The 25,383-nt window shown below is 45.5% G+C and overlaps 1 protein-coding gene across 1 annotated transcript in view; it reads left to right on the forward strand.

Annotated features, from left to right (window-relative positions):
* Positions 1-1,084: 1,084 nt before the first annotated feature.
* Positions 1,085-25,383, forward strand: part of SLC7A5 (solute carrier family 7 member 5) — a 39,327-nt gene continuing 15,028 nt past the window's right edge. The window contains exons 1-2 of the mRNA XM_030470512.1: positions 1,085-2,172; positions 15,393-15,518. Coding sequence (XP_030326372.1) covers positions 1,572-2,172; positions 15,393-15,518 — 727 coding nt within the window. The 5' untranslated portion in view covers positions 1,085-1,571. The remainder of the gene's footprint in view (positions 2,173-15,392; positions 15,519-25,383) is intronic.

Consider the following 25,383-nt stretch of genomic DNA (forward strand, 5'->3'; position numbering starts at 1 on the left):
CAGTTTTTATGGTCCTATGAACCTTTTCCCTGGGGTAAGGTATGAAATACAGTAACAAGTAAATGTTGGTAAAGCTTACATTGAGAAATAATCGGGTTAGATAACAGCTGTACAGCCTCTGTGTTGAGGCTAATGTTAAGTTTGTAAGCTAAAGGAAGGCTTTGGGAAAATTGTGTGATAAATAGGTTTTGCTGTTTATTTTTTAATTTATTGTCATAGTCTTTGTAATCTCTTCAGGATCCCATTTCTCTCTCTAAAAACTAGAAAAACGTGCTCTATGCAAAGGTAACTTTTGTCTAAGCTTTCTTCCACAACACAGATGCTGATGTAACCAGAGCAGCAGTGAGCAGCTTCAGGCCTCTGGGCTGTTGGGGCTACCAGCCACCAGGTGTCAGGTTCTGATCAGCGCTTCAGAGCTTCCCTGTCATGGTTGGAAGTGGTCTTGATGCCCATTACCAGGGCCATGTACCTGAAAATGTTGTTAAAATGTTCCATCTCTCCACAGAATGCAGATCTTGCATTTCTCTGAGGTATCTTGCAGGAAACCCACCGTGCTGTCAGTACTGAAGCATGTCTGAAACTTGCGGGGAGGAGGATGGTCCAGGGAAGATGGGCACACCAGCCTTGGGCTCCAGAGCTTGGGCACAGCTTCTTGTGTGACACCAACTAGCCACTTGCTGAGAAACACCTCCTCAAAGGTACTGCTTCCACTTCTCACTGGGAACAATCATTGTTGAGAATCAGGGCTTCCAGCCTTTAGCCTCTGAATGCACCTCCTATCCCACAAGGACACGAGGGAGTTTGAATTTGCTAAAGAATTGACTCCTTAGGCACTATTTTGAAGCATCCAATTAAGTCTCCTTGGATGCAAACCCTCTGCCTTCCCTTGAGGTAGTGCAATAGAAGTTTTGCCTGCTTGGCAGATTGGTGAATTTATTTATTTTTATGTATCTTTCTCTTTTTTTTGTGACCTCAGTGTCCAAAATGACAGGCAGGTTTCTGCAGTGAATGCAGAAATGCAGGTGATGCAGAGACAGTGCCTTGGCCTGTGCTTACGTGAACGGGAGGAGTGAGTACAGCAAGCGCACTGAAATCAGGTGAGGCTGACAGGGTGGTAACTGGGAAACATGGATTTTGCTGTATTTTAGGTTTACACATGCACAGACCCATTCTCCTTCATAGAAATACACAGCCCGGTCTTGGCAGGATGAGGAACGGTAACAAACCTCCTCCTGTCAGCGAGGAACCGCGGCGCTGGGTGATGAGGAAAGGGGGAGAAGCGCTTTGGCCCCGCCGCGCCTCTTTGGTCACTTGGGGCGAACGAGACCCGCGGCTGTCCGCGCAAGCTGCAACACCCCCTTTTCTCCTCCCTCTCCTCCTTCTCCTCCTCCCGGAAAGGCGGCCGGGCCCCGCTCCCCGCCTAGGCGGGAGGTGCACAGCGCACGCCGCCCACCGCCACCGGAACAAAAGGGGCGGCTGCATGGTGCCGGCGGAGCGCCGCGCCGCTCCGCGCCCCGGTCCGCGTCCCGCTCTGCGGCCCCGCTCCTCTCCGCGCCCCGCACCGCGCCGCCATGTCGGGCAGCGGCGGCAACAGCAGCAACAGCGCGGTGAAGAAGAGGAGCCCGGCGGGCTCGGCCTCCTCGCTGGCGCAGCAGGAGGAGAAGCAGGCGATGGAGAAGATGCTGGAGGCGGGGGACGGCGGGGCGCAGGAGAACGGCTGCGCCCGGTCGCCCTCGCCATGCGCTTCGGCTGAGGGCGAGGGGGTGACCCTGCAGCGCTCCATCACGCTGCTCAACGGCGTGGCCATCATCGTAGGCACCATCATCGGCTCCGGCATCTTCGTCACCCCCACCGGCGTGCTGCGGGAGGCCGGCTCGCCGGGGCTGTCGCTGGTGGTGTGGGCCGTCTGCGGGGCCTTCTCCATCGTGGGTGCCCTCTGCTATGCTGAGCTGGGTACCACCATCACCAAGTCCGGCGGGGACTATGCCTACATGCTGGAGGTGTACGGCTCCCTGCCTGCCTTCCTCAAGCTCTGGATAGAGCTGCTCATCATCCGGCCCTCCTCGCAGTACATCGTGGCTCTGGTCTTCGCCACCTACCTGCTCAAGCCTATCTTCCCCACCTGCCCTGTGCCCGACGAGGCTGCCAAGCTGGTGGCCTGTCTCTGTGTCCGTAAGTACTCACAGACCCTCTGCTGTTCTGCCTGCCCCACGTGGCTCTGTGGCCACCATCGTCTTTCCCCAAAAGTCTGCCTTAAGCACATCACTTTGTAGGAGATGCACAGTCTCTTCTGCACTATGCTGGCTGCCTGCTGGGTTTTTTTGGGCTGTTTGGAACAGCATGAGTAGGAAATAATGGCCCCATCCCAAATAAATCTAGTAAAAGATGTCCAAAATACCAGTTATAGGCTGGCGAGCCTCTCTCATTCCTGGCAATGCAGTGAGTAGCCTGTGATAAATGCAACATGCATTTTGCCCGTGTGCTGGCATGGGATTTCTGGTGCTCTGCTGCAGAAATGTGTTGAGGCAGGGTAAAACAAATCCCCTTTCAGCACCACAGTGCTGAGGTGTTGCGGTCACTGGGATGGGCATTTATATGCAGAGGTAGGTGAGGGTAACGTGTGGTTGGGAAATTATCTGTCACGAGCGGCTGGTGCTGAACATCGCCTGTGCTGCAGTGCCGGCCTGTTTTCAGCACCAGTTGTGAGATTAGATGATTCTTGGCTGTATGTGCACTGATAACATGCTTAAAACCTGGTTTGTTGTTGGGGTTTTTTGCTAGCGAATGTTTTATCTCATGAGAAATTGCCTTGCAGAGAAGTTCAGTCATGCCATGATGAATTTAGGACCCCTGATGTCTGCCCTGACACCCAGATAATCTCTCCTGCTGCAGTTTTTATCGTATCTCTGGTATTGTGAGGTCTGCAGTTTTGCCACTGAAGCCTCATTTTCTGTTCCTTCACCCCGTCCAAATTCTTCATCCTTTAAATGCAGGACCATTTTCTGCCTTTCTTTCCTCATTTCCTATTCAGTCTGTGTTGTACTCCAGTGGTAGTTCTTGTGCCATTGTAAAGACGTATATTGGGAAAGGATGTAATTTTTTGTGAGGGCTTTGTACAACGTATATTTGGTGTATGAAGTTACAGTCGGGTAATCTTTCTGATTTTTTAGAGGTAGTGTAGGATATCTGCTTGTTCGTGCTGTCCAAAGGGAGATTGTGTTAGATTCCTTTGCCCTCTGAGGATCACAGGCATTCAAAAGCTGCAGCACATGGTCGTTATGGGAAGATAGATTGTCTGTAAATGTCTTCATACACAAACCCAACCCATATAATGTCTTTGATAGATATATTATATGGCTAGCTAGTAGATAGAATAAGATAATAACAGGGCAGCAAATTGTGCTTTCTTTGGGCAAGATGGAGACTTCCCTGTTCCCTAGATAAATTTTAAGGAAGACTAGGGCAAGTAGACAGGCACGTGGACTTTCCAGGCAAGTTTTTAACAAAGTTTATTAAGGAAATACAGTCATCCAACTATAGTTCTGCTGATTGGTTTCTTTCCTCAGGCAAGAACATATGAAAAATCTGGTTTTAGAGCTTTCCTGCCAGTCTGCACTGTGGTTTCCTTACTGACACGGAGAAAAGGGGCATCCATCCACATAGCATTCCCATTGTTTGCTGAGAAGCTAATGGAATTAGAGCATTGATTAGATGGACTTTCTTACTGCTTTAGATCAAAGTTTTGCTGTGAAAGAACATACTGTAGTTGACAAAGCCTTTGAGAACACATTTGTAGTGTTAAGTAACTTTTCATCTGCTGGATCTTTCCCAAAATAGGTAGGATGAGGTGTCGCTGTTCTCATTTTACTGATCAGAAAACAAATACAAGGGTAAAGCAGACTTGCCTGTGTTGAGATCTGTTCAATGATAGGGTGGATTGCAGCATGAAATTTCTTAATGCCACATCTCATTCCCACTTAGGCTTTTTCAATAAGTAATGTGTGTCCAACTTTCTTTTGCTAGCAATTAGTAGGTTTCCTGAAGCGGAATTTGTTCTTGAACCTTTATCTTGAAAAGCCAAAGAAAGAATTGCCAGTTTTACAGATCTGCGTCATTTCCATGTGTTTCTTCTTTAAACTTTACTCTCCCTTGCACCGCTGGTTACTATTTTGTTTATGCTTTGGGTTAAATTCTTGTTTGTCTGCTTTGCTACAAAAGGTTGGTTCATCATGCCTTGCCTTCAGCAAGTTAGTTTTCTGTAACTTTGATTCCTGGACTTAGCTTTTCAACTGTCTGGTGCCAAAACCACATCATGAACTAGGAACAATAAATGAAGTAAAGCTGGTCCAAGCACTTAGCGAGTGAGACGTAACCTCTGTGGGCTAGCAAGCGCCTTTGTTACATGGCTGTTGCAAACACAGCCCTATCCAGTGAGATACTTACTGTTTTTCTAGAGCCCTAGGGTAGGAAAAATGACCTATTTGTGCATAAGCTCTACATCATCCATTAATGAGCTATCTCAAAGAGGACAACAGTTCAAGGAAGCAATAGGGGAATCTGGGACTCTGGGCTGGAATACAGTTGAGCTACAGCCAAAACCCAGCCATCTACAACAGTACCAGCTGTATTCCTTGCAAAGTTTGTATCGCCACATAAAATGCGATTGGCTGTGTGGTTTCTAGTAAGAGAAATAACAAAAGTTACTTGTTTCCACTTCCAGTGTTACTGGTGTTGAACAGTTCACTAAATAACGTGTTGTTCCGTATTTGCCACTCTGAAGTACAGAAATGGAATTCCTAGGCATTAAGATAATCTAAATAAATCACAGACTTGAAAGAAGAAATAGTTGGCATAAGGAATTTTGTTCCCCTTAAGGTGCTGAGGAAAACAAGGTGGGTGGTAAGTAGAATTTAACTGCAAATTGGTATTTTCTGCTATCAAGATTGTAATCTACAGACTGTTGGTAAGCAGGACTACTACTTCCATAAGACAACATGAATGCTTATTATGGTTGCCAAATAAAAGCGTGGGAATTCACTATGGGGAAGTCTTACTGTAGCAAGATGGGTCAAGTTGCTCATCGTTAGTGTGGCTTATTTTATGTTCACCACAGAACAGCCAGTGCTCCCTAGTTTTAAGAATTCACAGGTAGTTTGGCTTAACATTTTTCAGGCTCTGGGTTACTTGGGTAACTCATAAACTTGAGCATGTTATTTTAGCTGTGAGATTGAAGGGCTGATACCTTCAAAACTGAGAAATCATAAAAGCAAAAGCAAACACAAAGTGCATCTGGTATCCAAGCGTTTTTGAACAGAAAAAGTTAAAGTTTGTGAAACTGAGAATTTGTGCGTATGCATGAAAACCGAATAGTAATTTGAATTCCCCCAAATACGATCTCGTCTAAACCAGTTCTGCCCCTTCTATAGATGATGGAGGGGCAGTTACTTTATTCTGAGTTTGCATATTCGATGAGATTTACATTACCATATCAGTAATTCTTTGCACATGGCAAAGAATTGAACTACTAAGGATTCTGTACTCAGTGTCACACATTTGAAGCTATGTAGATAAATAAGAATCCATGATACTTGTCTCCTCTTTTTAACTCTTGAAAAAGCATCACACTGGAACGTACACTCACACTGCGCTTCTAGCCTACTGGTATAAATTTTTGTGTGTTTTTCTACAGTTTATTTTGACTTTTAATTAAAAAAATACACAATCAGAATATTTAGGTAGCAAGTGTAGTTTTGGAAAAACTTGTTTATATGCAGGACCATCTTCACATAGCAGAAGCATCGTGTAAAACTATTTAATCCTGTCTTTTGTTTTTTCCCCATTGAAGAGGTAGTGTCCAGGTAGTGGCCTGAGCAGTGATGAGGAACAGCAGCCAGTTGAAAGTGCATCCCTGGTGTCTTACAGTGCAAGTGGGTCAGATTCTCTTTCACAGCTGGCTGCCACTTGTGTGTTAATATTTCTTAAATTCAAACTGATAAATCTTTTTAAAAAAACCGTAAATCACAGAGCACAACCTAATACAGAGAGTGTGTTCTAGAGAAGGAAGGAAAGTTTCAAATTGGCCATTAGAAGATAATATGCATATTCCTTATAACCACCTGTTAATTTGCAGATTTCCTACATGTGTGACGTCTCTGAATTCTGGTACAATAAATTCCCTGTAGGTAAGGGAAATGGGGGATAACGCTGCTTCCAGACCTGAGGAGGTTCTTGCTCAGTGTTTCACAAGTGCCTGAACTGTTGTTCCTACACACGTTCTTACACACAGCTTACCACACTCCCTGTGTGCTACATAACAGATTATTCTATAACTTACTTATTTCTTGACAATATAATCTGCTCCAGAAGCCAGAGAAACCCTGTCATTTGCATATAATTTTACTTTTGATCTTCAATGTCAAATCAGTGATTTGACTGTTTTAGCTTCTGAAGCCTTTTCTCAGTTGTTAATTATACATGCTAATCTGGCACTAATAACCCTAATATTGCTGCAGCAATATCTGCTAGTTCCAAAGCAACAGTATTTTAATCTTCTTTAATATTTCTTTAGACTTCCTTTTCTACTTCTGAAATATTTTGGGCACTCCTCCTGCAAGTATGGAGTTCCAGTAAAACGAGCACATAGTTCTCATTCATCTCTTTTGTTATGAACAGCCTAATAGTGGAAGAATTAGTAGCAGTCAGTGCAGAGTTGAGTCATATTTAATAGCTGTCCATGTCATAGAGATATGTAAGTGCCTGACACCCCCCTAAGGAAATTGTGAGTTAGAGGAGGAGAATGGTATTGAATCCAGGGATTGGCAAAAGTGTATAAGCAGATGCCTGGAATGCTTGTCAGATCATAGCCGTAGTCCACAAGTGAATATTCAGTGTCAGCATTTCAACTAGAAATTGCCTGTGTTGAAAGCAGGAACATCTTTATTTAGCATTAAGGTTTTACTTTAAATCTGACAAGTTTGGCTGTTTGACCAGCTGTTTCAAGTGAAGCTATGGGTAGATTTTCAACTCATCAGGCATTAGATGGTAAGCAAGGCCAACACAAAATACATCTTATTCTTGTCAGTTTAAGATGGGTTTATTCCGCAGCATTGCTACTTGGAATTAATCTGCTAGGACAAGCAAGGTGTGAAGCTTTAATGATGTTTGGGTTTTTTTGGTTTTTCTCCTCCAGAAAGGTGGATTAAATGATTAAGCTGAATCAGTAAATGCACAGTTGTTTGATCAGAGTGGAAAGAAGGGGTCTTTGTAGAATCCCTGTTGTATGGCTAATGTTGAAAGACTGAGGTTGTTGTTTTAAATCCGTGTTTAATTAGAGAGAGTAGCATTAATGAAAACGGCCTCTGACACTAGCAGGACTCCTCTGAAATGGATAAAGGTTTGGAGGACATTTGAACCGCAGCAAGCAAGTACTGCATTTCTTGGCACCCTTCTCTTGGCTCTCACAACAAATGTCTCATTAAATTTTACTGTATTTGAATGACTTAAATTACCACTGAGATCTTTCAGAGTCTTTCTCTTCTGACGTGAACAAATTGGGAAGGCTTTTTCAGAGAAACTCTCCATGGCCAATTTAATTCAACCCAACATCACTGGGTATTTCAAGTATTCAAATAGTTGCATAGTCCCAGTGTCAGATGTGGCCAAGAGAATGTAATGGATGAGAAAGCAGCTTCTTGCCAATCAGCACACGGAGCTGAATTCTGACCCTCTACATGGCAGAGGTGGCGTGATTCAGACTAAAACTGTCTAGAGTTTCATATGAGGTGGGTGTGGTGGGAAAGATGTTTAGCTTGTGATGGTCATGGGGTCCTTTAAATTTGCTGGGAATAGAAGAAAGGTATCTCTTTCTCCTATTACAGTCTATATTTACTTTGTCTTCCTATGGGAAAATGACTCGTCTTGTGGAATTGCTGCATCATGTAATCTAGACACATTGACAGGAGAAACACAAGCTTCTTTCTAAGGAGACAAAATAGTAACTCCTACCCACTAGCTGGGAGTTAAATCCTCTAACATTGATAATTCTTCATCATAGTAAAATACATTCTTTATAGTAATAAATTCACGTACCACACAGTTTGACTAATGTAAACTGTGTCACTGTTATTACAGAACCTTGGTACCAAAGTGATGGATGTATTTATATAGGCTTGAGATCCAGGCTCTGCAATATCTGCAGGCAGTGAAATTCTTCACTAAGCTCTTCCTCTGGGCAGTCCTTGTTTTGCCTTTTGGCCCCAACTTGTGCTGCAGTGGTTGGCACAGCTCTTGAGAGAGAGGTGGCAAGTAAATGCTTGTTAATTTATTCTTGCAGAATTCTGGAAACTCGAGGATGTGGATGCTTCTGGGATCTGTGCTACATGGCGAAATGTCGGCATCGTTCCACTTTGCACTGACTTCTCTGGCTCCCAACTCTCAGCTGGTTTCAGCACCAGGGGCTTCCTGGAATTGCAAGCCAACAGAGAGATGGAGCTGTGACCTGCTCAGGGTGTCTGCAGCCGTGTGTTGGAGGCATCCAGAGCCCCTGGTCTCAGTTAGGGTGTGGGTCTTAAGCTTTTCTTAAGCTCTAGTGGTAGGGCAACCTTTGCCTTCTCCTTTTACCTGTTGTTTGTTGATGCACTCATTCCCCAGTTACCCAGTGCTGCTGTTTGGGGAAGAAAAATGAAAAGAAAACTAATCCATTGCCAGGTTTATTTGTTATTATAAGTTGATTTTAATATAGATGCATTTGCTTTGGGGCCAAGTGCTCCCTCCTAACAGCCTTATGTGCCACTGTTTCCCTTCTACAGACTGATTGCCTTGGCTGTTAAGTTTCTCCAGGGAATTGTTCTTGAAAACATAGCTGCAAAGTTTTTCCTTCTGTTTTTTCTCTGTGTGACCTTCACTCAATTCCTGTTGAACTGAAATTTCCCCAGCCATTTTTAAGCTCTGTATGTCTCATGCTAGATTGTGCAATTAGAAACAGACATCTGAGACTACTGGAAGACACTGTAGCATCACAGGCACCTTAATTTAAAGTGGGAGTTTTTTGCCTTAGTGGATAGTTAAGGCATTGATTTTCCCATGGGTTTAAATTGCTGTAGTCAGTATAGCATAATTCCTTGTTTGTGCTGTGTGTGTGGAGTAAGTATTTTCACTGTAACCTCTTTATTTCAAGTTTAACCTCTTGTGAGCTTAGGCAGCAGTTCCCTGTAAAGCATGTGGACCATTTGTGCTTGTGCCATGTGTTGCTGTCATCCCTGTGGTTTGTTTCTTGGTGGCCGTGGGCTCAGCTTGTCTTGTCTCTGTGTGAAACCTGCTTGCACCATCAAGAGAAAACTCCTTATCTATTATCCATACTTTATACAGAGTGAATGGAGCAGCCTTTGCTGTAGGACTGGGAAATGGAAAGGAGCTGAGAGCTGTTCTGTGAGTAATTGTGAAGTGGAAAGCAACATCATCCAGTGGCAGATGGTAAATGGAAGCATCATCTTACAATTGAGAGGACTAAGTGCTTTGGAAATGCATGAGTTACAAATAGGAATCATTGCATGATTTGTCCTCTGTGTCTGGACAGTGTCACAGTCCCTGTTTTCTTGTCAGGAAGCTGAGGTGGAGGATTTCCTTTCATTCTTCCCCTTTCTTTCTGCAAGTTCCCTATGCTACAACGCATTTTCATTCTGGTCTGTAATCCAACAAATAGGAATCCATGGCTAACTTGCACCAACTTAAGCTTCCTTCTTTAAATCAAGCTACTTACACACATTTATCCTGATTGTAGAGGCGTATACTGAACTATATAGGAAGCACTACAGGTCAAGACTAGGGAAACCTATAGCAGATGAACTAAAGGACAAAAGTAACATTGTGCAAGGCTCCCAAGGTATGTAACCTCACACATGAATGCAGCTATGCCAGTACTTCAGGAATTCCTACACTCATTTCAGAAGTGTTTCACCTGAAAAACTGCTAAAGATCTTGGGTTGAGCAAACTCCCATCACTCCTTCTGCAAGTTACATGTGGTGCTGGACTTGTATCCTGTCTTCCCCTCTGAATGAGGATGAGTGTGCAGAGCTGTGGATCGCCTGCTTGTTTGTTTGTTTTTTTCTTTTCCAAACAAAGCCTCCCTGAGCGCTGTCTTTACTCCGTCTCCGATCCATGGCCACGTTCCATTACCCCAGGAAAGCTGCAGCCCTGCCTTTTTCTGTAGGATTATTGCCAAGACTCTTGCATCATAAATGCCAAACCCCAGTTTACCTGTATTAGGGCTCCATTCACATACTGTTTGCTTTGGGCAGAACCACATGCCCACAGGGTAACTTTACTACATCCTGCCTTTCCTTTGTAGACAGAGTGTGCTTGTGATGGACTTGTACTATGTAGGGATTATAATGATCCCTTTCTGTGCTTTGCAGGGATTTACTCCTCTTGCATCTAGAAATCATGTTTGGGAGGGATCTTGGAACTGAGTTCAAAGGAATGTGCCCGTAAAATGTGAATTGCAGCAGGGCAAGGTTCTGTGTTGTATTAGTCAGTTTATCCTTGGTTCCTATCAGTAATGGGGAAATTATCAGACTGTGCAGGTGAATGCCAGGGGAACAGGTTAAGGGACATGCCTGAGGCCAGCTGGGACTACTAGGACAGAGTAACTGAAGCTTGACCTGCTGTTGTCTTTAGAAAGCCAAAATTCTCTTCGAAAGTCTCTGTCTTCCCCTGTGGCTTGAGTATCTTGAAATGATGCTCACACTCAGTTGGCTTGAGCAGTCACCAGAGGAGATAAAAGGGTTGATAGCACCTTGTGAGCATGTTCTCTCTTCAGCATTCAAAAGCCAGCATCTTCCCTACTTCTGGCAGAAGTAATAAGTAAATAAATAAAAGTACCCCTTGATACATCTGCAGTCACTGCTGCTTTGTAGCTCCTGTTATCCCAATTATGCAAAGCCTTTGGAGAGGGGCTGCTGGATCAGACAGGCAGTGTCACATCAGGTCGTGCAGAAATCCTTATTCCTAGAATGGTTCCTGAGAACGGCCATGCTAGAGATCTGCCTCGCTGCATAGCTGGCTTCTGATTATGGCTACTGGCTGTAGCTTTACAAAAGATGCTGCAGAAATTAGGGCAGTGCTGTTTGATATTTCCCTGCATTGTATCATTGCCCTGATTCATAGCGAAGCTGTGGCTGTCCAGCTTTCCCCTGTTGTTCATGTGGAGCAGTTCATCTGAGGTGAAGGGAGCCGAGCCAGGAGGACTCCCACAGCCCCTGCTTCACAGGGTAGCATCTCGGATCAAGGGAATAAAACTCTCTGCTTTATGAAACCCAAGCTCTGGTCTCTTGGGAAGCAGCCACTGGAATTTGTCTTGGAGTTTTATTGAAAAAGTACTCAGTCTGTTTTTTCATCTTGGTGTCTGTAGGAAAAAGCATGTAAGTATAGTAATTCCACCGCACTCCTTTAGGAAAGACAAATATTATTACATGGTAGGAAAAGCAAAGCAGAGATTGTCACTTGAAGGACTCTGAATTATGACTGGCGTGGAAGAAGCTGTCGACCCTGTTCAGTCTCTTCCCTAAGTGTTTTTTTTTATTCTTACGGAGCCCATTTATGTGGCGCCAATGTATTTTTAGGGGCCGAATACAGATGGTTCCATTGCTTTTCAGTTTGGGACTGTGTAGAAAGCTTTTGCCTTTTATGTGCAGCATGGTCCGTCCGGCAGACTCTGTACAGAACCAGAACATGAAAAAAAGCCCTGAGAAAGTTAGTATTTAATGTGGAGGCTGAAGCAGCTATTGTCAAAGAAACAGAATGCCTAAATGGGGAAGGGAATGTCACTGTCGCACCTCTAAGTGCTGTCTTCACTAATGGGAGAAGTGTGCTTTTAGATACGTTAGCTCATCCTTTAAATATCCCTCTGTAAACAAGGAGAGTTTTATTTTTAGCATAATCGCTGGTTGAAGTGAATCCTGAATCCTCGGTTCCCTCCCTGTCCTCCCCATTAGGATTCACTATAGATGTGCTTTTAATAGATGAATTGTGATCTGTGCTTTAGTGGTATTTCACTGTGTTTTCTTCTCTCCCCTTCACCTCCTCCTCTGTAGCACAGACATACTGTAAGTTGACCTTGCTAATCTTTGTTTTCTCCTCCCCTCAGTGTCTGGACAATGTCCCTTTTAGCATACTGGTTGGAGGCAGATATATCACAATCTTGCTGCACGGTGACGGAGCTGCAGCCCTGCAAACCGCAGATAGTGCTGGCCTGCTGCTTGATGCTGAAGAGCTTCCAAGCCTGGGCATGTTACATCTTTCCAAGGAGATGCACCATATCTCCTCCAAGCAGCACGGCGTGGGGGGACCCAGGCACAGGGGTTTATGTCTGGGGGTGGTGGTGTGGCAGGTTTGTTGGCATGGTTCTTCGCTGCTTGCTTTTGGCTGGGTGCTGAAGCAGGTCACCCAAAGCCCATGATGACCTGTGCAGGAGCCCATGTGGTACAGGGGTATGCTTCCTATTAAAAACAGCTCTTGGTCATTTCGGTTTCACCCGCTCCAAATGCCCAGACACCCCCAAAGTGGCTTGAAAGGCATGATACAAAAAAAAGGTGAATCTGAAATTCCTTATTTACTTCTGGCTTTCATTCTTGTGCGATGTATTGGATCATATGCTTTTCTTTGCAAAGACTTCCAGCTCTTTCATTTCTCCAAACTTTAAATGCTCTTGTATTGAGATGACACCAGATCCCAGGAGTAAAGGTGAGGGCATGTGGCCAATGATCCTGAAAGCAGGCATTGTATTCTGAGATGTGCAGTCTTCTGCACCGGGACTGGCTTTGCTTTTCCCTGCCTAAAGATCCCCCACAGGCAGCCTTTAGCTGGGCATTAGATGGACATTTAAATCCTCTCAGCCTGACGCACGTTGCTGTTGTGCTGTGGCCGTTGCAGGCTTTCACATCCCTCTGAATGAATGATGCAACTCATATCTCTTCTTGCCTGTGTGCCGCTACTTCCTGGTGGCTCCTGCTTTGAGTCACCGGGAAGCCCTGTCACTCTCAGTGTAACTGGAGCGAAAACGGAAAGTCTGATAGTTGTGATCAGACCCAGATACTGTGATCTCTGAAGACCGAGCCCTCTGAAGCCTGCCTATGGGTGCGTCTGAGCCTGCCTGTGCCCATATGTTCCAGGAATTCTATTCCCAGCTCTGGCGTGGGCTGTGTGCTGTGTTTCCCTGAACTCTTACCAATGCAGTTGCTTTCACAGGCAGGGCAGGATGCAACGTGGCAATGAGCCAGTAAGACCCTTTTAAATGCCCAATACTCCTTCCTCCTCCCATGGTTATATTTCCCAGTCTGCAGTTTATTGTGCCTATGCTGGAAGGCAGGGTGTGAGGCTGCGGGAACATGGCTTTGCTCCAGGCTGATGGGATGTGTGCAGCTCTGGTGCGTGGTCCTGCCCCAAGCCGGAGACCAAAGGCGCTGCCGATCCCATGCAACCATCTCATGTCGGAGGAGAGGTGGTGAATATGTGGCGTGCTGGTGCCTGAATCCTTCACGTGCACATTCAGGTCAGCTGGGTTCGGGTCTGTAGTTGGGGTAACCTTGCTTCCAAGTAGGGGTGTGTTGTGGTTTTACCTGTGATGCTCAGCATGTGTTGAGGGTTTTAAAGCACTGGGTTTCTTGCTGGGCAGGAACCAAGCCATCCAACTGCTGGTATTCCTGCTTCCCACCTTTATCCATCACCTTCCCATTCTGTTCTGAACACCCCGTGCACCTCAGCTACACAGGAATAGGCCAGAGTCCCCACCAGCAGTCCCCTGGAAGAAGAGAGTGGTGACCTGACAAAGGTGCTGCTAAACCCAGTCATATCTCTGGAAGTTCTATTAGGATTGAAATATCTACATCACATTCTCTGGGCTTTAAACTGTGAGTGCAGATATAGCCTGTAACCTCAGGAGAGGGTGATTTGCATCCAAGCTGAGTATTTTGGGGAGCAGCTGTTGCTCGAGGCAGTGGGGTCCTGTGAAAATACGTTGCAGGATGTGGGAAGGAGCCTTTGCACAAGGGCAGAGGCCAGCCTGGAAAGGATCCCACAGGGAAAAGCCTCCAGCTCCAGAAGAATGGTTGAGATAAGCTCTTCCCTGAGCAGCTCCAGGGGCTGTGCGAGCTGGCGTGGTGGAGGCAGCGAGGGGTGCAAGGGAGACGGAGAGGAGGGGAAGGCATCCAGCACGTGTGGCCCTGTCATGCTCTGTGTGACATTTGCTCGTCTCTATAACAAGCAACAGTCTCTGGGAAGCGGGGAGCGAGCAGGGCATGAAAATAGTAAGTGATTTGGAAGAGCATTAAAGGTTTTAGTCACTATTTTCTCTGAAGCAGGTGAAACTTGGCCAGTCAGCAGCTTCATGGCTTTAGACAAGTTCATACTGTCCTGGTAGGACTGTCATGCTGAATAGTGGCAGGAGTGGGTGGTACAGAGGAGGGTGATGGGGGAACAAGGCCAAAAAAGGCAGGAAATTAGGCTTCATTAGGTGCATTAACCATAGAGCAATGTGTGGGTAGCAGGAGATGCTTGGAAATGCATGGGGAGGCAGCATGATCGCGTATGAGAGCAGTCAGAGCAGATCTGAACCGTAGCACTGTTCTACTCCGTGCAGCCCTCTCTTCCATCTCTGGAGTGCATCCCTGGAATCCTGCACAACCATCCAAGGCCCTGCTGGTCCAGCAAGTCAAGCAGAGGATGAGGGTTGCCTTAGATCCGGCTTCTCTTTCAGTCAGTGCCACTGACCCATGTCCTGCAGCTTGCAGAATGGGTCAGGACAGGGACATCTCTTCCTTGATGTTTAGCCTTTCAATAGCCTTTTAGGTGCTATTGTTACACAAATAACTATATACCAGTTCTGGAAGCTTGTCCTGACACTATGGTGTTTCCACATAATAGCAGCATTAAATTGAATTGTCTTAACAGGGATTGCAGCCAATGCTAATAGTAGCAGTAAGTACTTGCATTTACACGCCCTCAGAAGTGTACTTTGCAATGCAGCAGGGCAGTTCCTCATCCCAGGGATACTATTCAAACCGCCTGCTGACAAAACAGAAGACAGAATAGGGAAGTGCGTGGCTGCAGAGCCTTGCCTTTAAAAGTTTCTATTTTAGGAAGAGACATTTTGTGTTTGCTTAAGCTTGAGCAAAAAGTAAATGCCCAGGGAAGTGGTGGACTCCCCAACTTTGGGCACGTCAAAGATTCAGCTGGACATGGTGCTGCGTGTAGTCTAGGTCAAGTTTTACCTAGAAAGGTTTGACCAGATGATACTTGAAGTCCTTTCCAACCTGGTTTTCTATGATTCTGTGATAATTTGTTTTGTGTTTCAAGTCTTTCACTGAAAACTGATGTGTCTCTTGTCTGCTTCCCTCAGTGCTCCTCACAGCAGTGAACTGTTACAGCGTGAAAGCTGCCACTCGTGTTCAGGATGCCTTTGCTGCGGCAAAGCTGCTGGCGCTGGCTCTCATCATCATTCTTGGCTTCGTGCAGCTTGCAAAGGGTGAGTATGTGGTTCCCTCTTTCCTTTTGAAGGTGGTGTGCAGTTAAAGCAGAATCTGGGAATTAGGGATAAAGCCCCAGAGTCCTAACCCAAGCATTTCAGAACTAGCACAAGTACTTTACAAACGTCTTTTGTCTTCTTGCATGCTTGGTGATATTTCCAGCTCATGCGTTGTAAAGGGCTGAGTGCTTTCATGCATTTTATTTGTGAAATTTCATATTTACCTTGATGAATTTATGCTTGATTTCATGCTACTGGCACCCAGCAGATACGACCCAAGGTCTTTTCCACTTAATGCAGTCACTGTGTGGCCTCTCCCTTTGGGATATCAGAGCTACCAAGTCTACAGGGAATGAAAATTTTGGTGTTATGCCTCTTGGAAATCTTACCTGTAACCAGTGCCAGGTCATGGCCATTTCCCAGTAGAGAATTATCTGCATGTGCAAACCAACCCCCAGTAATTTTCATTCTTTTCACAAAATATCTCTGCACGTTTCCCTTGTTCATGTATGGAATAGCTTGGTCGAGTCCATAAGGTCACACAGGGATGCCTGACAGGCAAGACTGCAGAAACTGCATGATGAACAGTGATACTAGGGCCCTCAGCTGCCTCCAGCACACGTGTCTGTCAACTAGCATCTAAAAAAGAAGATAAAAATGGGAAGATAAAGCAAATTTTCTGGTGGTTCTGTTTGTTTTCTTCGTGCACACTTAAAATTCTCTCAAACCCAGAGAAATAGTTTGTTCCAAACCCATCTGATTAACTAATCCTCACAGATAAGCATTTTACTGTATGCTTTTTTGTATGAGTTTTGTGAAAATAAACTCTTCTGGGGGAACAGTACAGGCCCTATTTGTTAAATGTGGATAAAAGCCTACAGATAGTCCCGTCTCTCTGTATTGGCAAGTGTATGTGTGTGTATGTTTGTGTGTGCATGTGGGTCTTTTTCATTCCTGTCTCAGCTATGGGAGCCAGTGCTGTCTTTGCAGAATTTCTTGCTTTATCAGAGGTTTTATTTTCTTCCAGCTCAGTGCCCATGCTCAACAGGAACATTGTTTGAGGCTTATCACAAAATATACCTCCTTCCTCTTTGTAGCTCCCCAGGCTGCTTTGCTGAGCTTTTCTTTTCTCTCTTAGAAGGAAAAGGATAAATAAATATAAATCTTTGTTAGTTCTTTAACATCTTACCGTAAGGGTTTTTACAATTACTTTTTGTTTGCAGATGATAATCTTAATTTGCATGTTCAGAATCACCTTCCCTCCCTCTGTACTGTTCTTTTGTCCTTTTGTCAAGGGTGAATCACTTTCTGCCCAGGTGTAAATACATGAATTTCCATTGACTTATATCTGTAACCAATAAGAGATTTCTATCTTGTGTTCAAAAACACCCATCCTACACTCTTCTGTCTCAGAAGCTTTTTACATCCTATGAAGCCTGTTACACAGCTTCAAGTTTTTGTAGGTGTGGAGAGGTACAACTATGACTTGTGTCCATCTTGCAGTAGAGGTAATTCATGTGACATTTAGTTTCCTGCTAAACCACCCAGCCACTTCAGATAGAGTGAAAGGTAATAAGATCAAAAGCAGTAGTTAGATGTTACCATCTAACAGGTAATGTTACCATCTACCATCTGAAGGCAAAGACCTCTTCTCCCTGTTTGTGCACGCAACACTCAGTAGAAAGCAAACTGGATCAGAGTGGGAACCTTTGGATCTACAGAGGATGCTTCTCACAAAGCCCATGTTTACACCTTGTCCTAAGTGGCATGCTACTACTTGTCTGAGTTCCTATTTTACAACATACTACCTGCTAATGGTCTAACATGGATTTTATTAATCTCCTTATGGAAGTTGCAAGCTCTCTGGTAAGTCCTTAAGAACATGCCAGCTCCTTTCATATGTCCTTTTTTAGCTTCCACCTACATTTTGCAACTTTCTCAATTTTTCTTTAAACCATGCCAGGTAACTCAAAGCTTATGTAGCAGGAATACACCAAGAGACTGTCTTTTTTTCTTCAAGGAAAGCACAATAGCATTCCTTAAAACATACTGAATATGGGAAAGTGCTGCACTGTTCTTCATCTTTGTTGAGACAAGAAATGGTGGGTGCAAGCTGTGAGACAAGGGAAATTTAGATTAGTTGTCAGAAAAAACACTTCTAACTGTGTGCTGAGCTCAGGTAGATGGTGCAGAGAGGCTGCCTCACTGCAGATTCACAAGAACAGGTTAATAACTGTCTCTTGGGAAGTCTTTAAGTGAGTGAAACCTGCCCTGGAGCAGGGAATAAACCTGGAGCATCTGGATGCTGCTGCGTCCATGCTTTCTGAGGCTGCGCTGTGCATTAGCAGCAAAGTACAGAGTTGCTGTTCTTCTCCAGGTGAAATGCTATAGAGTAAGTCTGTTAAAGTACTGATGTTTTTACATGGATAACTTGCTTATAAAAGCCTGTTTAACCTCTGACAAGGTGAGTGAGCCCAAGTCCCGTACACAGTGCCATGCCTTTGCCGCTCCTCTGCGTGCCCTTGTTTTCTGTTATTCCTACTTCAACACAATTTGGGCACAGAGGGTTCTTGCCACCATTCATCCAGCAGCTATTACTGGTGTGAAATACCCACCAAGTTGATTGTCTGGGACTGCAGTTTCAGTGGTGATGGGGTTGTGTGTTCCCATGACGCTCCAGGTGGTGCCTGAGCAGCGCTGATTAACTTGCTTTACTGGTTACTGTCCATTGCTGATTTATGTTTACGGTCTCCATAAACAGAGAAGAGGAGCGATACCAACTTTGTTCTTCAAATGCGGCAACTTCTGAGACTTCACAGAAGTATGTCTTTCCCTGTACTGACCTCCTGCCTTCAGCTTTTGGCTTTTTTTTTTTTTTTCCCTTGTTATCCTTTCATTGAATATTTTCGTTATTTTCAGAAAAGCAGTAACATCTCCAGACAAAGAAATACGTGGCAATATGACCACACAGAAAATAGGGTTTCCGTGTGATCTTTCTGTGGACAGCTGTTTTACATCACTCCTTTCATGCAACTTCAAAAGGAGGGATGAAGTTGGTTTCTTACTTAGACAGCATTTCAACGGTTTGTTTTAAAGTTGACTCAGTATAGCTGACCCACTCGGGATGCAATTATTTTACTAATACAAAAGTTAACACTTTTAAAAGCTGTTGTGGGGCTAGAGTTGTGTTGCTTTAAAAGTTCAGTTATTCTGGACTTGGTGTATAAAACCTTAGAGATGGACTCCCAACTGTACAGCCCACCAGACTGTAATACTTAAATAGGATAAATAACTTATAGCATAGACAGGATCAGGATTATTTTGCTCCAGTGTTATAAAAACTAGGCTTATTTTTGATTCTACTGTTTTACCAGCTCTCACAAATTGTCTTCTGTCGAGTCACCTCTGGGTATTTTTTGGCCGTATTCTTGGCCTGGTGAGTGGGATAACTGGGATCAGGTTGGTTTGTATAGTGGCTGTGCAGGTTTAAGGGGTGTTTTCTGTGCTGAGTGTGACACAGAGGTCTGTGGTTAGATCTGCAGCAGTGCTTTTCATACCCCATCACCCTGCACCTCACAGTGCCTTAAAAACTAACCTAGGTATGAAGTAGCTGAAAAGGTGCTAATCTTTAAGGACATGCTCATGCATTTTACATGTGAGGGAGTTCAGGAAAGGTTTTGATGTCAAAAAAATCTAAGAAAATCCATATCACAGATGCGTTTCAGATATATTCTATTCTGTGGTTTCTGTCCTAGGGTTTCTTAAATGTTTATGTGCCCTTAGGCAGCTCAGGCAGCAAGGTGCTGTTCCTGGCTGCTCTCTGTTTGGGGAGTGCTTCAGCACTGTGATTCCTCACCAGCAGTTCTCCTTAAAAATTAATAAGAATTGGGCATTTGGGACTTGGGGAAATAGAATTTAACTCTTGTTTTATTGAATTATTTTTATGGAACTGATTGTCCCTTTTCCCTCTTAACGCCCAATTTCTGATCTTAAATTTCTCATCTGTGGCACCTCGAGTGCCTGGTTGATGGCAGCAGCATTATTCTCTCCTAACTCTCTTCACTGGGCTTGTCAGGGACCAGCATCTGCTGAATGAGCACAGGGTGAACTAAGGACACACTGGGCAGGTTTAAGTCCAGACATTTACCATGGAGAGCTTAGACTAGGCAAGGAGTTTTTGTTTTAATCATGGTTTTGTTTTGTTTGTCTTCAATAGATGTGTACAGTGTCAGCCAGCACTGCCAACTCCATCCCAGTATTGTTTGCTCTTTGTAAAATGGTATTGAGAGGTGTAGTTGTGGCTGGGAAATTGTGAGCTCTACATGGGAGGGTTTCTGAAAGTCCTGAAATGAGGGTTCAAACCTTCAGTCATTGACATGTGCTTGGCATGTCTGTGACGCCTCCTAAAAACAGCATTGAAGTTCTCTAGGTGGGAGGCAGCATTTCTTGCTATGGGGCACTGTGCACATCTGAGTGCTACTTTCATTTATTGCATCCCTTTGCCTTCTACTAGAAAACACCCATTTGGTCTCTGTCTCTGTGAGGCTTTGGGTTGTTTTGCTAGTTTCCTGTCCAATTTTTCTGCCTTCTCTTTTTTTGGTGAAAAATCCTGTGGTTAAGAAGGACCTGAGGGAGGGGAAGTTCACTCACTCTTCCTTTCCTCCCAGATTTTCTTCTCTGCTGCCAGTTGGATGTCCCAAAAAACCCCCTTGAGGCAGATCTGGAGCGAGACCCAGGGGCTGAGCAGATGAGCTCTGCAAGCAGCAAAGACAGGATAGAGCTGTTAGCGTGGGGAGGGCAGGGTTGCCTTGGAGGTGTCCTGCGGACACAGCAAGAAAGCTTGGTTTCATGGCTGGGGATCAAAATCTCAGGCTCCCTCAGGTCTCAAAGCACAATGGCACACAGATACTAAGAGAAAACAAGAGTGGTCATTGTATGAATTCTCTTCTACCTACATTTAATCCTCTTTGGCCATCCGGAGATGAATGAGCACTTGGCATAGCTGAAGAAATCTGCCACAAGTTTTCCTCTGACCTGGTCTCATCTCACCCGAGAGTGAACCTGATCAGCAAGTCGATGTTTAGCCATTTGTTTTCAATTGATTTGGTTTCTTTTTATTTCCTGCCACGTCAGTGACCGGCTTTTTTGCTACCTGTGGGTAGATGCAGAAATGCCTTTGCGCGCCCTGTTGTTGTACACAGCAGAGTAGCCATTGCAGTGGTGTCTATGCTCAGAGGATCCAGCTCATCCAAGGGACTGGCCCTAAGATGCAAGTTGGGGCACAAGAATCAACTGAAGGTGGAGTTGAAGGTGTCTGAGAAGAGTTTGGAGCCCAAAGCCAAACCAGAAAGGTGTTCACCCAGCCAACCCATGACTAACTTGCACTGTAAATCCTCTTTGGCAGGCAGGAGGCAAAGCCTATGGGTAGTAAATGTCCCTCAAGCTTTTGAGTGCATCCCTGCAAGTTGGGGCTGAGGCTTGTGCACAAAAGATTGCAAGAAAAGCATGCCCTGCAGCTGCCCGTGCTGTTTCTTGTTACGCTGGCATTCAGAAATGCCACTATAAAGAGATCTTCCAGCAGTAAGCTGCGAAGGAAAGTTATTGTGCTTCCCTTACTCACCCTCCTCTTCATGGAGCACATGGAGAGTGGAAGACTGTACCGAAGGAGAGCATGAACAAAGAAGCTGGGAAAGCTGCCAGCATCCTGCACCTCTAAATCACATCAACCACATGCTGGAGATTAATCAGGCATCTTAATGCTGGAGGGTTGATACCACACAATTATGTTTTATGGGCCTCTCGCTCTCTAATCTTTGATTTTTTTCCAGCCAAAGGTGGATGCAGATGCTGAGGCCAGGTGGGCATGGCAGATTAGTGTGCTATGCAGCTTGCCTGCTCTGGTTTGGAGTCAGCAGCAGTTCATTTCTGCTGAGACAATTTTTGTCTTGCCCTCTCTGCCCAGAAACCGTTTGGCAATTACAGATTCCAGGATAGAGTTCAGCCTGCTGAGCCTCTTGCATTTTACAAGTGCAAAGTTGCCTGTCCAGAAATAAATAAAATGCATTTAATAACAGGAGCGGTCAGTCAGTGACCCTGTGCTTCTTGTTATGGTCTCTGTGAGTTGCAGTGGCTCTGTATGCAGGCCTTTAAGGATGATGAGAACTGTTGTTTGTTAAACACTGAGGAGGGAGGCTCATGGCTGGGGTGGAAATGTGCCTTGGCATCTGAAAAGCTACTTTATCCAAGGAGTTGTGGATTGTAGCATGTTGCTCATTTTTAGTATTGTGAATGAACTGCCAAATGTGAAGCAGGATTGAGGTAGGTGCATTGCGTCGGAGGCTGTGGAATGCACCTCGAACTTGCCACGGGGAACCTTGCTCACCACTGTTGTGGGCTCTGTGGTTTTAAGGCAGCTGACATGAGAAGCTCTGTTGGCTTCTTATTTTTCCAAGTGCGGCTATCCCCGCAATGCAGACATACCTAACTAGAGAGCAGCTAATGCTTTGGTGTTTGCTTCTTTGCATCTCTGTTTGGATCTCCTCTCTCTGACACAGAATCGTTCAGGCTGGAAAACACCTTTAAGATCATCAAGTGTGTTAACCCACCACTGCCAAGTACTGTCTTACTGCCTCCAAATGCTGGGCTGAAATTCATGGCCTTGGCTGTGGTGCTGGAGGTGTGGGTGACAGGTAGGAGGATCTGCCCTCCTCAAATGCTCTTGGCTCTCCTGCATGTCAAGGTGGCTGGCTCCATTAGCCCTCCCAGAGCCTTGTCAGTTGGCTTGCTTTTCATTCTCAATCACAAGCTTCTGTGGATGTGAATTGAACCTGTTGTGCAGCTATGAAAAGAAAAAAGAAGCTTATGGAGGTGGCTGGAAACCAATTGGGTGAAATACCTTTCCATGCTGTGCTAAGGATCAAAGGGACCCTGTTCATCCAGGGTCTCTGCTTTCTGGCTCCCAGGCACTGTGTTTCTGGGTCTGCTTCTGTATTTCTCATCAGCAAACATTATGCCAGCAGACATGGAGGTTGTGAAAATCAAGACGTATTTGCTTAGGAAGAGGAGGAGAAAAAGTGTTTTGGTAGGATCAGCAAGATGCAGAGGAGGTGGAAAGGGCAGCAAAATGCTCTCTGGCCCAAGTTGTGTCTTGATGGACCATTGCAAAAGGAGGAGTTGTGAAGCTTGAGTCGTGTGCGGGGTGGAATGAGTCCAGGAGCCCAGACCCTTGGTTTCACCCTGAAGGAGAAATAATAGCTCTTCGTAAACAGTATCGACAGAGCTTCCCAGTATTGGGAGGAGAGGAACTTCTGTATAAAAGAGAAGGAAGTAGTTGAAATGAGGGGAAGCGTCATTGCCTATCCACAGCTGGTGAGAATCAGGACGTAACCCAAGAGCTCCGGCTCCTCCTTGGATGCCCTCTCTGCTCTTCCAAGGTTCCCATGGGGTCTCAAACCCATAAACTCATCTGCTACGGGACCCAACTTTAATAGCTGCTGTTCAAAACTACTTAATGCAAAGCTGTCTGCAGAGTGGCAGCAGAGAGGAGCAAACGGCTTATGTGGCTACTAAGCGTGTGTTTCCTGGGTTGCTCTGAGCTGCCCAAGAGATGCTCTCCGAACCCTGACCCCTGTTTGCTTCTTGCCGTCTTTGTTTTTCTGACTCAGTCAATTGAACTCTTGCTGCTTTTCTCGGGAAATGGCTCAACAGCTGAGTGCATCTTCTCCTCTGGGGGTTTTTGTATATACAACACATTTCTCCCTGGCTCCGTTTCCTCCATGAGCGAGACGCGCTGAGGGCCCCCCCTTCTCTTGCTGAGCTCTCTAGATGGCTGTGTTCCCTCTGCTCGCTGTTTAGGCAAGTTAGAAATATTTAATAATCATTAAATGCTTTCTGCAAGAGAAGATTGCTGTGCTGTTAGAACCGGAACGGACATGACTGGGGAGCAAATGAACGTTTTTCAAAGAAGGGGTCTGAACATGCAGCGCATGGATCCAAAATAGGTCCCTCCTGCAGAAAGGCCCCAGGTGACCCATCGCTTGCCGGCGCAATTACCCGAGTCTTGGCAGCTGGCAAGATCAGCAAATGGGGTTTATGTCAGAGCTTGTTACCTTAATTTGGTTAATTGTAGAGCAGAGTGTGGCTGAACAGCCAGTTCAAACCAGGTTCCAGATCTCCGGGGTGCCGGGCACGGGCAGGGCATTGCCTCGAGAGTGGCCGTGTCTGCATGGGCTGGGGAGGATGAAGGATCCAGAGGGTGGGCAGAGCATGGTTTTGGGATGCCCTCACATATAGACCCCTCTCTCCGTGGGAGCAGTTGGGCCGTGCTTGGCAGCCTCACCTGCACATTTATAACCCATGATTTGATCCAAAGACAGCAATTTAAGGGTGGAGGCTTGAATTGCACACTGAGGCTTGAAAGATGCAGAGTGTCCAGAACTGAGGTTCACACCTCCAATTTGAACAGCAGGTCCTAGTGAGCATTTGTATTAGAGGAAAGAGGTGAGAATGACCATGCTGGACCATCTACCCAGTATAAGAAAGATGGGGAGAGACTTTTTAGCAGGGCTTATTGCAATAGGACAAGGGTTGATGGTTTTAAACTAAAAGAGAGAAATTCAGACTGGACATGAGGAAAAAATTCTTTACTATGAGGGTGGTAAAACACTGGCATGGGTTGCCCAGAGAGGTGGTGGATGCACCATCCCTGGAGACATTCAAAGCCAGGCTGAATGTGGTTCTGGACAACCTGTGCCTATGTAGTTGAAGATGTCCCTTGCTCCTCTTTGGGGTTGGACTAGATGAGCTTTGAAGGTCCCTTCCAACTCAAACTATTCTATGATTCTGTCCCAAGTCTCCAGCTGAGGCCAGCAGCTGAGCATCAGTGGGTAAGTGTAAGAACAATGGGGACACGTCATGTTTCCTGGATGCTTTCACAGCCGCCAGTGCACCTCTGGGACTTCTGCACCACCTCCGTGCATCTTTGTGTGATGGATTTCTGTTCCAGGGATCTAAGGACCGCTTGAGAGAGGACGGATGCTCTGCTGGGATTTGATATTATGGGCATGCTCGTTAAAGAGCCCAAGCTCCTCTCATGCAACCAGGAAGCTATATATCAGAGAATTATAGAATGGTTTGGTTGGAAGGGAGCTTAAAGCTCATCCAGCTCCGCTCTCATGCCACGGGCAGTGACACCTTCCACTAGAGCAGGTTGCTCCAAGCCCCTGTGTCCAACCTGGCCTTGAACACTGCCAGGGATGGGGCAGCCACAGCTTCTCTGGGCACCCTGTGCCAGCGCCTCAGCACCCTCACAGGGAAGAACTTCTGCCTTTTATCCAACCTAAACCTGTTTAATTCTGAACCAATTACCCCTTGTCCTATCACTACAGCCCCTGTGAAGAGTCCCTCTATGAAAGAAGCAAAAGTTGTGGCAAAAGAGCATCATGTGAACACCTGATAATATGAGCTTGTCCCCTTGGAGCGAGAAGAGATAGGTCTTAGCTCCTCTGGTTATTTAATCGTGTTCTGACAGGTCGCAGAGAGACGTGAAGTTTAGCAACTCATTTGAGAGGTACAACTCTACAGATGAGGCATCATAGCAAGGTGTCAGCTCCTCAAGTGCTGAGGAGGAACAAAAAGCCCTTTTCTTTCTACCTAGTCTCCTCTCCTGGCTGCCTCCACGCTGACCTGACTTGCCACTCCTTTGCCGGTAGCGGCATTTCAGTGCCGATGCTTCAGAGGGATGAGTTAGGTGCGTGCTGCGGCGGGTGCAAGGAAGAGGTGTGTGAGTAATTAGTTATGTCCCACCCATCCATCACCCCCACCCGCAGCGTAGTGAAATGCCAAGGCTTTGTTTTACTTCTCTGCA

Source organism: Strigops habroptila, chromosome Z, assembly GCF_004027225.2.
Source record: "Strigops habroptila isolate Jane chromosome Z, bStrHab1.2.pri, whole genome shotgun sequence".
NCBI lineage: Eukaryota > Metazoa > Chordata > Aves > Psittaciformes > Psittacidae > Strigops > Strigops habroptila.